This window comes from Vanacampus margaritifer, chromosome 4 (genome assembly GCF_051991255.1).
Source record: "Vanacampus margaritifer isolate UIUO_Vmar chromosome 4, RoL_Vmar_1.0, whole genome shotgun sequence".
In the NCBI taxonomy this organism is placed as follows: domain Eukaryota; kingdom Metazoa; phylum Chordata; class Actinopteri; order Syngnathiformes; family Syngnathidae; genus Vanacampus; species Vanacampus margaritifer.
This window is the reverse complement of record NC_135435.1, coordinates 11691067-11703875: the sequence shown is the minus strand read 5'-3', so window position 1 is coordinate 11703875 and position 12809 is coordinate 11691067. Positions and strand designations below refer to the sequence as shown.

Sequence of the window (12809 nt, the reverse complement as noted above, 5' to 3'; positions counted from 1 at the left end):
TGGCCAAAACAATCAAATGTCGTTTTTTGGGTGTCATTTTTCAGTCTTAATCCCATGAAGTCTGATTTTCATGGATGCAACAAGTAGCAAATCAAATGAATGAGGCATCTTCTCACAGCGCTCAATCCGCTCATCAATATTGTTCACGTACTGAAGAATCGTTCCTGTTCTGCACTGTTTTTAATAAACCCTTTTAACCCTTGAACGACTTTTTGTGTGGAATTGATGTAGCCCAGACAAAACCAGATGTGCCCCACACAAATTGAGTGTGACACCCCTGATTTCAAACATGAATACTGTAGGTCAAACATATTAGAATTAATCTTGTAGATATGCATAGAGTTAGTTTAAACGTTTCAAAATCCATTCATGACCAGAGTTGTGAAGGACAAGAGTGGTGATCATTTTTGAGTTGGATAATTCCACCTGAAACAAAGAGGCCTGAACGCGTATGACGCGCGTCAATGATGTTACGTCATCTTTAATTGCCGTCGCCATGAATTGACGACATTGAAGACTACCATCTAATTTCTCTAAATGTTTGTCTCTCCTCAATAGGATTGTCGGGAATTCTAAACAGGAGTAAGGCTTAAGGACCGAGAAAGGGTAAAATAATAATAAAGAAATGCCATTTGGTCAATGAGAAAACTGTGTAGTGGGCGCAGCGAAATTCTGAACGTGTCGTCACTTAGTGAGCCCTCTTAACGTTGTTACATGGCTGGACAAGCGGCCTTAGCTTCATTAAATACATCTTTCTGGAGTACAACTGAACGTACTGAAGTATCGGAGCAATATGTCACTTCACTACTTCACTAGACTATAACATCACTACCAACGTAAACTCGTTTTAGTGGCGTTTGTTGAAGTCTCATAGCTTAGCTTAGCTCCCTAGTTGCTAACCAAGCGACGCGGAAGTGGTCAATGCATCGTTAAACAGCTCAGACGTCAGTTTAAAGTGCTGTGAATATCGATTAAAAATGTGTAAAGTCGAAATGCTGAGAGCATTGCTGAATCAGCGATTAAGTGCGGCCCTTGAGGAAGTGATTGCAGTGTTTGAAGGAACAATAGCAGAGTACGAAGAGGAACTTTCTCGAACAAAACAGGAAAACGAGCGACAGCGTCAACTACTGGACGCTGTTTTCAAGAAGCCCCAAGATGAATTAAACAGAGCAGGTTTGTTTGTCTTTGTTACTTCTCATTTATTTCGGATTTGGGGTTTGGATCTCTGCGTTGTGTAAGTTTGCGTTTTCCTGCCTTGCTTGCTTTTCTGCCCACATTTCCCAAACATGCTTTTTAGGTTAATTGAAGGCTTACATTGTTGTTTGTCTGCGATTGGCTTGCGCCTAAAGCCAGTTAATTAAATACGCTAAATTGTACATTAAGGTGTGTAATGTATTATTATGTGCGTCTCAAATACGAAACAGATGGATGAACATCCATAAATTGTTCTTCCTTCCCGCAGTGACGTGTCGATGTTGTTGACCTTCACATCTTTCTTGCACCTGCATCATCCTGTTGTCTAATCACAAAACTATCTAATTGACACAGCTGTCTTCTAAAAAACAAAGACATTGATAACAACATTAGCAAATCAATGGTTGTAGGATTATGTGAAAATACAATTATGCCCCCTTTATTCAGACTCAAACGTCATAAGCCACATACTTTTAACTTGATTAACAAGTGTATTTACTTTTTTATTACCAAATTTCAAACTCATTTTAAACACATTTCAGCACACATAAAAACTTCAATAATAAAATGAATGAAATATGCTGTTCATATGTAATAGGTAGGGCCCGACTGATTAATCGGCCGGACGATTACATCATCCAATTATGGCCCTTCAAACATCAGCCAAAAAAATCAACCAAATGGCCATGTTTACCGATTAGTTTTGTTTTTGTTCTTTACCTCTATCTATTCTGTCACGTTTATTGTTATTTATTTAAATTGTGTAATTTTTAAACATTTATTTTTATTTTTTTACAGTGTTCACAGTGTTGATGGAGATAGGATTCCTTTGTTAATCCAGTTCCTATAAAACCACTTGTGTTTGTCATTCTTCTTTTCTAACTGGTGTACTAGGGATTCCTAGCCAGCAAAATACCACACACACGACCAAGTCAGTCATGATACCAAGACTAACCTGTGAGAGCATTAGTAATAAGTAATTCCACATATTATATATCTCTGTTTGGTTTCAGATGATCAACTTCAGCTAAATTGTCTATAAATAGTTGATGTGTGAAAAATAAACCAAAAATTCTACCAGAGTTCAGTTTATGAAGCGATTTCCATCCATCCATTTTCTACGCAGTCATTTCTGGGGTCATTTCTGGGTTCACACAGGTTAAAATCATAAGAGAACTCGACAGTGACAAAGATCAAGGCGAAGTGACAAAAGTGACTCCAGAATGTCTTCAAAACTGCACTAGTGATGAAGTTGGGAAAAGACGAAGACTTGAAGAATTCTTTATCAAACTTTCTGTTTTTGTCTTCTTGTATCCTGCAGACATCAGTGAAGATCTTCACCCTGAGCACTACGAGCCAGAGTTCTCCCACATTAAAGAGGAAGAGGAGCCAGAGCTCCCCCATGTTAAAGAGGAAGAAGAAGACAATATCACCAATTTGCCATTCACTATCATCCCTGTAAATAGTGATGAGGATGAAGACAACGTGCCAAGTGAGAAGAACGAAGGGACTGAACCTCCATGCAGTAGCTCAAGTCAACACATCCCAGAAGGTGATGGAGACCACTGCGGAGGATCACAAGGAGACCTCCTAGCACCACTGTCAGATAGTGACGACACAGTGTCACACACTCCTGACATTGACGATGGACACTCTAAAGGTGATATGACGTATCACACTGACAACAAACGGTTGGAGTGCTCTCAGTGTGGGAAAACATTTGCTGCCAGGCATAATTTGAAACGGCACAAGAGAACACACACGGGAGAGAAACCTTTTTCCTGCTCTGTCTGCACCTTAAGTTTCACTGACAGGTCAGGATTGGTTGAACACACAAGAACACACAGCGGGGAGAAACCTTTTGTGTGTTCAGTTTGTAATAAAAGATTCACACAAAGGGGAAGTTTAATTAAGCACACGAGAACACACACGGGAGATAAACCTTTTACATGTTCAGTCTGCAACTTAAGTTTCGGAAATCGTTCAAATTTAAGAACACACACAAGAACACACACTGGGGAGAAACCTTTTGCCTGTTCAATTTGTGGTAAGAGATTTTCTGTAAAGGGAAATTTAAGATCACATACAAGGACACATACTGGAGAAAAACCTTTTACCTGCTCAGTCTGCAACATAAGTTTTCGGTATCGTACAGGATTGATTCAACACACAAGAACACACACTGGTGAGAGACCATTTTGCTGCCTAGTCTGTGGTCAAAGATTTTCTCAAAAGCAGAATTTAACATCACACACAAGAATACACACTGGCGAGAGACCTTTCAGTTGCAGTGTGTGTGACAAAAAATTCTATGTTAAGTATCATGTGAAAAGACACAAGTGTGCTGGCGAGAAGAGCAGCAATCAATGAAGCTGCAAGATTTGAAGCAAACTCAAAAGACCTTTGACTATTTTACAAATTCATCTAGTTTGAGTGTTTGTGGTAATGGTGGAAATGTGTGTTTATGATCTTGAATAAATAACCTTGTATTCACAAAGTAAGTTCTGTCTGTCTATAGTGTGAATATCTTTGTACATTGCACTGGTAGCAAAATAGGTGCAGTTCGTGGCAAACTTGATATTCCTAAACATCCTAAGAAATTTGCTTTCATCATATGCCAGTTGCACGCATAAATCCTGGTTTTGCCCCTTCTCAGCCAAGTTTAACTTGTGGCTTGTAAGACTGTCCGACGCACTTGGACAAAATAGAAGCTGTGCCTCTGTTAATGAAAGAAAAACCCACAGTGGTCACAGAAACAATCTTTGTGTGTGTGCCGGGCCTTAGTCACCAAAAAAGCAGCATGTTGTGAGAGTAAATCACATCTTTATTTATCATTGACAAAGGACACACAAAAACATGGCTCTGGCTTTATGCTTGAGGCTGGTATTCAAGGCTGTGAGCAAATTCTTGTACCGTTTTGAAACCACAGCAAACAAAGTGACTTTTATAGACGTAGCTGTTTTATAACTTTCTTGTTACAGCTACATTTCCACATTATATTACGGGGTAGGCCATTGTAATACCTGGCTGGAGCTAATGCAAGATGGGCAATATAGAGGTAATAATACTGTATATGATCAAATGTTCTAGTTACTGTCAGTATAGTCTTGCTGCAGTATTTTGTACTAAATACTGATTGCAAGATTTAGTTGACATGGGAAGACCAGTAAGAAACGTATTACTATAGTCAAGGTGGACTGTCACAAATGCATGAACTTTGGCAGAGGCCCTTACTAGGCAATCTTGAAGCTGGAGTATCACTACTATGAAAACTTACTGTAAAAGGAAACGACTGGTTGTGCAAAAGGCCAGGGTATTTCTGTTCTTGCAGTTTTAGCTTTCCCTGGTGGCCAATTACCAATATTTTTAATTAGGCATCCTTTTGGGCCACCCACGTCTCGAGCCAGGCTAATTTTACGACCAAAGGAAATGTGACAAACTGAAAACGACTACAATTTGTATCTGTGCTGCGTGCATTAGCAAGTGCATCAATATGAAGACTGAGCTACTTTATTATGTAATTGGTGTTCATATTTGGTTCCACAGAAACCACACAGAGTAAACATTTTAAAATAAACTAAATAACTGGCCTTGTTTTCGTTCAAATGGAAAATTATGTACTAGGTGTCTCACTAGCGGCCCTAGAGAGTCCCTATCCAGCCTGTTTTCCATGTATCTCTTGTCTAAAACATCTGAATCGGATAATCAGGACTGTTGAGCTGCTGCGGAGCTTGTTGAGCGGATCATTTGATTCAGCTGTGTTGAAGGGGAAGACGTAAACACAACAGGCTAGATCGGGGCATCGTCACAATAGATGCTTAAAAAAAAAAACCTTCCCCCATTTATTTAATTGGCGTTTCGTAGTTTGTCCAAGTGGAGTTGCCGTGTACCTTCCGCAACTGCTCTACTTCCGTATACGTTTTGTGTTACTAGCCCCACTGAAAACAATCTTCCCGAATTCATACAAAATGGTCTTAAACCTTGACACAGAACGTTCCATCACTACTTTACCGGTGTAAAATATAATTAAGTGAAACGTCATATGCGTGTGCACTCCTCTCAGTGTACTTTTAAGCTTGTCACGATAGCTTAGCTTGCTAGCTGCGAACAAAGAGAGGCGTTTGTTAGCTACATCGCTACACAAACATCAAGAGCGAGTGTAAAGTGTTGGTCATTGTCGTGTGAAAATGTGTGCAAAAGGTGTGAAAGGTGACTACAAGGAGGAACTTTGTCGAACAACAGAAGAGAACCAACGACAACGTCAACTACTGGACGACGCTGTTTTCAAGAAGCCACAAGTTGTGCCACACGGAGCAGGTCTGCTCACTTCTTAGTTTCAAATGCTTAGCAAATCATGTATTTTAAAAACATTGCTGTTTTTTCTTTTCTTTTCTTTATTTTTAATTGATTCTTCAGCTGTGAAGTTGTACATGCGGGCGCTGTGTGACGTAATTGTCACGTAATTTTTTTTGGGTGAAATGAGACGATCCCTCATTTGCCATCATTTGATGGAAACTCAAGTACTAAATATAATGGCAAAGGCAACTATATGTGTATCAAAAATTATTACGGTCACCACAAAGGTCCATTTTGTGATGTTTCAAGTAAACAAATTCAAATACCAACACTTGTGTTTTGCAACTTAGCAGATGCAAAGGCTAGGGGTCACAAGCTCATCTCCCACGGTTCTAGTGCACGTAGTGTACGTTTGGAATGACTTGTAAATGCGTAAATAAATATTTTTTGCATTATGTTGAATGCGAAAAAACTGTAGAACAATCAAAAGGTTTGTATCTTTTTTATGTGGCCAAATGCATTTGAGAAATATCAGCCCAATTACTACAAAATACAAACCATAGAAACTGGCTGTTGCTTCAGTGTGGTGTAATCAAATCATTTTGGTATAAAGTACGCTTCATACCCACTTCCAAATGGACTCTAGTGTGGTTCGCTTCAAGTGTGAATACAAACCACGGTCGATATGAACCAACTCCAGGATACATGCGCCATTTTGGGCTTAAGAAGCACGTAGCAGACATCATGGTGGGATCCTCTGTCTTCTGTTTAGCCACACTGCTGCCGGCATGTTGTGGGTCAAAACTGCACCAAACAGAATACAGAAGAAAATTAAGTCCGCTTTTGGTTTGGACCAAACACGTGGACTAAAGGCCTAATCTGGTGCGAATACACCCTTAGTTTTTTTTTTTGTGGTCAAGATTTTGTCAACTGTAGAACTAGTTTTTATTCAGTTATGCAATGAACACCAGCCTGTCTGAACCTGATTGGCTCCAGAAAAACCTGTGACATACAGTACAGAAGGAAAGTGAACAAAGGAAAGGCACAATGCAAAGAGTTGCTGAAACTCTTTCCAGAAATGCACATATTTTCAAAGGAGGCTCATGGCCTTAAGTCACACAAGTACGTTTCAAGTCTTAACCTTTAATTTAAGTTTGACTCAAATCCCAAGTAACTACAGCAAAAATCAAACAAGTTTCAATATATTTCAAGTTGAGTCTAGTCATTAATTAATCCTTCATGTTCCAAATTTTAAAACTGGCAACTTAAATCTGACTTGAGTCAAGTCATATGCTTCGAGTCCCCCAACTCTTGATTGTACCTGTTCATGACATCTTCACAACATGTATCTTGCAGACATCCTTGAAGAAGATCATCACGCTGAGCAGCAGGAGCAAGAGACCTCCCACTTTAAAGAGCAAGAGGAGCTACAGCCCCACTACATAAAAGAGGAAGAGGAGGAGCCAGAGACCCCGGACGTTATAGAGAAAGAGAGCCCGGAGCCCCCAAGTGTCGACGAGGACAAAAACCAGGATCCCCCCGACATTAAAGAAGAAGAGGAGGAGGCCGATATCACCAAGTTGCCTTTTAACTGTGTCATTGTGAAGATTGAAGGTGATGATGATGATGAAGATGATGGAGACCACTGTGGGGGATTACAAGCAGGTGGCCGCTTAGCTCCATTATCAGACAGTGACAACACAACATCCCACTCAACTGAAACTGATGATGAGCGTGCGAAAGGGGATGCGACGCGTCACACTGACAGCAAACGCTGGGAATGTTCTCAGTGCGGCAAAACCTTTGATGCCAAGTATACTTTGAAAGTACACATGAGAACGCACACCGGGGAAAAACCCTATTCTTGCTCAGTCTGTAATTTAAGTTTCAGCGTTCGTTCTTCATTAGTTAATCACATGAGAACACACACTGGGGAGAAACGTTACACCTGCTCAGTGTGTGGTAAAAGATTCGCTCAGAAGGGACAGTTGACAACACACATAAGAATACATACAGGCGAGAAACCTTACGTATGCTCAGTCTGCAACTTAACTTTCAGTCTCCGGTCGTCGTTGGTTAAACACATGAGAATACATACAGGAGAGAAACCTTACGCTTGCTCGGTCTGTAACTTAAGTTTCAGTATTCGATCGGGGTTAGTTCGCCACTCAAGGACACACACGGGGGAGAAACCTTTTGCCTGTTCATTGTGTGGTAAAAGATTCACTATCAAGGGAAGCTTAATAACACACACAAGAACACACACAGGAGAGAAACCTTTTGCCTGCTCAATATGTAACTTAAGTTTCATTGACCATTCAGGGTTACTTCAGCACAAAAGGACACATACTGGTGAGAAACCTTTTCCCTGCTCAATTTGTGGGAAAACATTCTCTTTAAAGGGAAATTTAACTACACACACCAGAACACACACTGGTGAGAAACCTTTTCCTTGCTCAGTCTGTGACTTAAGTTTCACTGACCGCTCAGGATTGCTTAAACACATGAGAACACACACTGGGGAAAAAGAGTTTTCCTGCTCAGTGTGTGGTCAGAGATTCTCTCAAAGAGGCACCATGACAAGACACTTGAAAAGACACACTGGTGAAAAACCGTTCAGTTGCAGTGTGTGTGATAAAAGATTCTATGATAAGTATGAGATAAAGAAACACAAGTGTGTGAAAGCAAATAAAACACAAGTCAATGATGCTGCAGGACTTCAAATGAACTGTGAGGAAACTATAACAAGTTCAGAAAGTTAAGCGGGAAAATACTTGCCACTTTTACAATTACAGTACATTTAAATTGTACTTGCTTTTTATTGCTTTCTTTTATGCACAATTAAAAAAACAACTGTTGGCCAGTTAGTGTACATAAAAAAAAACCTGTATGTTGTCGTTGTTGTACTTGCTTTAATGTGTTTCTGATTGCTTCGACTGGACACCAGAATTTCCTCCTGGATCAATAAAGTATTATTTCCAACAACAGCCAGTACTTGCTAGACATTACCGCAGTTCCTTCAATGTTGCTGTTAGCCCCATGGGAATCTTCCTTAACCATTTTCTTCTTGTCTTTTCATCAGTTTTGGAGGGACATCCAGTTTATGATAATTAATATCACGGTTATGCCATATTATCTCCACTTGACACAGGTGGCTGCAGACAGTTTTACCTATATGGTGGCGAAGGGGTGGCAGGGCAGATGTTAAAACATCCCACACTCTCACTTAACTGTTAACACTTTTCAGACTCATGTCACGCTGTTTCATTACTCGTGACTGTCCACTAGGGGGCGACAAAAGATCACATTAAGTTCCCCAAAAGGGATCCTGCGTTTGACTACAATTAAAGCGGCAAAATATGAACTGAAGAAAAGCCTTTGATTAAAAGAAATATTCTCCTAGTTGTTTCATTTACACATCTTCTGAACGATGCATATTACATCATTCATCATCATACAACATCAGCATTGTGTGGTCAATCCATCTTTTTATGGCAAGCCAAGGGTTTGCCATATCTTCTATCCTGCTTATCCTCACAACTTGGTGGGTGGGCACATTGTGAAGTGCATGTCAAAGCATCAGCTGAGAGAAGCACATCTCACATTAGCACAGCATTCAATAAAGACGTTCAGGTTATGCCACTACAACTCAGAACGCTAATCACTGTGGCCAAATACAAAAATCACCAAAGCAAAAGTTATTGTATACTTATGGACGGTATTATTTACACAGAAGATCCACATCTACCTCAATAAATTCTATAATGATGAAGGACGTTTACTCATGTCAGTAGTTCACTACAAAAAATGAAATTCAAATTAAACACTTATGAAATTGTTTTACAGAATTTTTACATTGAAAATAAATGCATTTTTTTTAACATCTTGAGAGATTGAATGGGTTTTTGTTAACTAAGCTATAATAATCAAAATCATACAAACTTAAATTACGCAATATTCACTATGTGTGAGTTGACATAACTGGTGTGGAGCTGAAACCTCGTATGTCATAGTTCGGTCAATTTCATATTTTTCACAACTTGAAATTATTGGCCAGTCCTCATATGTGTTTTATTTATTTATTTTTTTAACCACTTGTCCTCACAAGGGTTGCTGGAGCCTATCCCAGCTGGCTTCGGGCAGTAGGTGGGGTACACCCTGAACTGGTTGCCAGCCAATCGCAAGGCACACAGAGACGAACAACCATCCACACTCACAATCACACCTATGGACAATTTGGAGTGTTCAATTAACCTGCCATGCACGTTTTTGGAATGTGGGAGCAAACCGGAGGAAACCCACGCAAGCACAGGGAGAACATGCAAACTCTACCCAGGAAGGCCGAAGTCTCGATTTCACGTCCTCTGCACTGGGAGGCGGATGTGCTAACCAGTCAGCCACCGTGCCACCCTTCTTTCTTTCTTTCTTTCTTTCTTTCTTTCTTTCTTTCTTTCTTTCTTTTTTTCTTTCTTTCTTTCTTTCTTTTTTTCTTTCTTTCTTTCTTTCTTTCTTTCTTTCTAATTTATTGACATGCACCTGTCAAGGGTTCTTAATGGGCGGACTCCAGTCTGGATCTACAAACCTTTCCAGGACTATTATTAGATTATATTGCAGAACACTTTTAATTTTACTAATGTAACATTTAGAGGATTTACGTTCTGTTCTATGTATACAGGGTATCCACAAGCGAGTCACATTCATTGTAACTCCTTCCGTGAGGCAAACTCTTAATTCAGAGCAGCTTTTTGAGCTGGAAGAGTGGGTATGTGCAAGGGAGGTAAGCAGTGTGGAAGACTGACAATGAAAAACAAAAACTCTTGTTGTTCTTTGGTGTGAGGGTGAATTAGCTCTGTTGACTGTGCCGTACCTAATTTATCTTTCATGTACCACGCTGCACACTCCAGTAGTATTTTAGAGAGTGATTGTTATTTGCAGCCAAAAACTATTATCCATTTATTTTATATACCACCTTTACTCATTAGGTTCAATCGGTCACATCTCAACATATCCTCAGCAAGCTTCAGCATAGGAGGGAAAATTGATATTTAAAAAAAAAAAAAATCTCTGCAGTTGTCACCATGTGGTCCTCTCTTGGAATCGCTCGCATGCACACACGCGTAAATCCACACATGGATGCACGCACGCACACACAGAGCGTACGGTATACTATCTCAAGGACAGTCAATACAAATCTCTTGGTCCACCTCCATTTGATCACAGACCAATTTCTGTTCTGCAGTGGTCAGCAGCAAGAGGAGGACAAATGAAACGGCGTATTTTAGTTTTGATTTCTTACATTACAAATATGACCAAATATATATATATTTTTTTACTGTTTTACGTTCATAAAAACATTGGAAAACCATACAATTGAAAAGTATGCACAATATACTATATCATCACCTTCTTAAAATAATTGCCTATGTCTAAATCATCTCCTCATGATGCAAATGGTTCAATTTTTTAGTTTTTCCTGAAAAATCTGAAAAAATTACTTGGGCCATTATTTTAAGAAGGCGTCAATATCCTTGACACACTTTTTAGCCATATTGCCCAGCCATAGCTGTGTGTATTGGAAATGATAGGAATTGGGGCATTAAAAAAAAGATAATGGTTGATCATGTTGCCCTGGAGTGGACCAACCGTTCCCAATTGCCACCACACCCATGAACAACACCCAGAAAAGTCGCCAAGTAGAAAATTGCAGGGTGGTCTGATGAGTTCACATCTCAAATTGTTTTTGGGATTCATGGACCGAGTGTCCTCCTGGCCAAATAGGTAATGGACCATCCAGATTGTTATCAGCACAGAGTTCAAAAGTCAACAGTGGGAAATTGCTTCAATGAATTCTCACCACATACCTCACCAACTACATTGAAACAATAGCAGCACATGAAGCTGATTTCAGAAACAGAGAGAACATCTTCTGACTTTTGCAAGAAATTCACAGAAGCTTTAGTATAAAGTGAATTATCTTGGCAAATTTGACAATCAAGGACGTTGTCTCCTCTTCCATGTCCACAGTTTACATCCCCCAAGTGAGTCCCCTTTGCTTCCTGATATATAGCTCAGACATTTATTACCTCCAAATAAATGATGACCTTTTGCTAATGGTCCAACTACAAATCCATGAAACTAGCAGCCAAAGAAACACAACAATGCATGCCAGGAATTCAAACATTTAGACAAAGACTAACGTCCAGAGCAATGGTGAGAATGGTAAGGAGAAGAAGAAATGTATCCAACCACATTGGAATGGGTGGATTAAAGTGTCAGGTGTGTCATGTGATAGAAAAATCTCTTCTTGGATGAACTGGAAAGTTTATAAGACAGTGGTGAGGTTGGCCATGATGTACAGATTAGAAACAGTGGCACTGACGAGACAACAGGAAGCAGAGCAAGAGTTGGCGGAAATGACGAAAATGTTTTTTACGATTGCATGAACACTAAAAACAAAAGAATTACATAATTATCAAAACCTTACACTGAAGGAGCAAAACATTGGACCAGATTTTCACCACTATAAACACAGAGTCAGCCTTACACTTTTTTCAGAACAACACACAGTGATTTGCGAAACACTCAATACACTTTTATACATTAGAGACAGAGGTATGTTATAATGTCACTTCCTTGCAATTCCAAAGCACTGACTGACAAATTACCACACACATGAGCCAGTTGATTAAACACACGCACATTAGCTGTTTCAGCACATGATTGCTTTATTGTAGACAAACAGATCAGGTTTGAACACTACAAAAATGCAGCAGCTAAGATGACCTGATTTCAACCAAAAGGTGATTCAAAAGATCAAGTCATCAGCAAACATTCTTGAAACTTGATTGTCGTGTTGTCTAAAAATGTGAATAATGGGGTTATGTTCATATAATACAAAAACGATGTATCAAAGTAATAAAATACAACTCTGCGTTCTTTAGGAAGAGATGTAAGAGTCTTAATGATTATTAATCACTTGTATTAACACACTCGGTTGCTCCATCATACAATTGATGCTTTCCATGAGTACATTTTCAAATTCATGAGCCGTGTAAACTTGCTGTTACACGATTAATTAGACAAATTATTTTGGTCTGCTACAAGGTTCTCTCAAATTAAATGAATGGGTTGTACTTGGAGAGGATTTTAGTCGAGTTAGATTTTTAACAAATCACTGGAGACACAATTTTCTAACGTTATCAACATTGTTATTACGGATTGAATAATCATGGCAAAGTATTGCCTATATGTTAGCATGGCACGCTTAATTTCCAAGGCTTTCACATTGACTGTGAAATATGGGTCTGAACATTTTTAAA

At 39.4% G+C, this 12809-nt stretch overlaps 2 protein-coding genes across 2 annotated transcripts; both read left to right on the top strand.

Annotated features, from left to right (window-relative positions):
* Nucleotides 1-485: 485 nt before the first annotated feature.
* Nucleotides 486-3696, top strand: LOC144050795 (uncharacterized). Its single transcript, XM_077564386.1, has 2 exons — nt 486-1173; nt 2516-3696. The coding sequence occupies exons 1-2, from the start codon at nt 978-980 to the stop codon at nt 3562-3564; spliced, it is 1245 nt and encodes a 414-aa protein (XP_077420512.1). The 5' UTR covers nt 486-977; the 3' UTR covers nt 3565-3696.
* A 1281-nt stretch (nt 3697-4977) lies between these two features.
* Nucleotides 4978-8477, top strand: LOC144050790 (uncharacterized). The gene is made up of 2 exons (XM_077564377.1): nt 4978-5511; nt 6847-8477. Exons 1-2 carry the CDS (start codon nt 5382-5384, stop codon nt 8250-8252), a joined length of 1536 nt encoding a protein of 511 aa, XP_077420503.1. The 5' UTR covers nt 4978-5381; the 3' UTR covers nt 8253-8477.
* Nucleotides 8478-12809: the final 4332 nt, after the last annotated feature.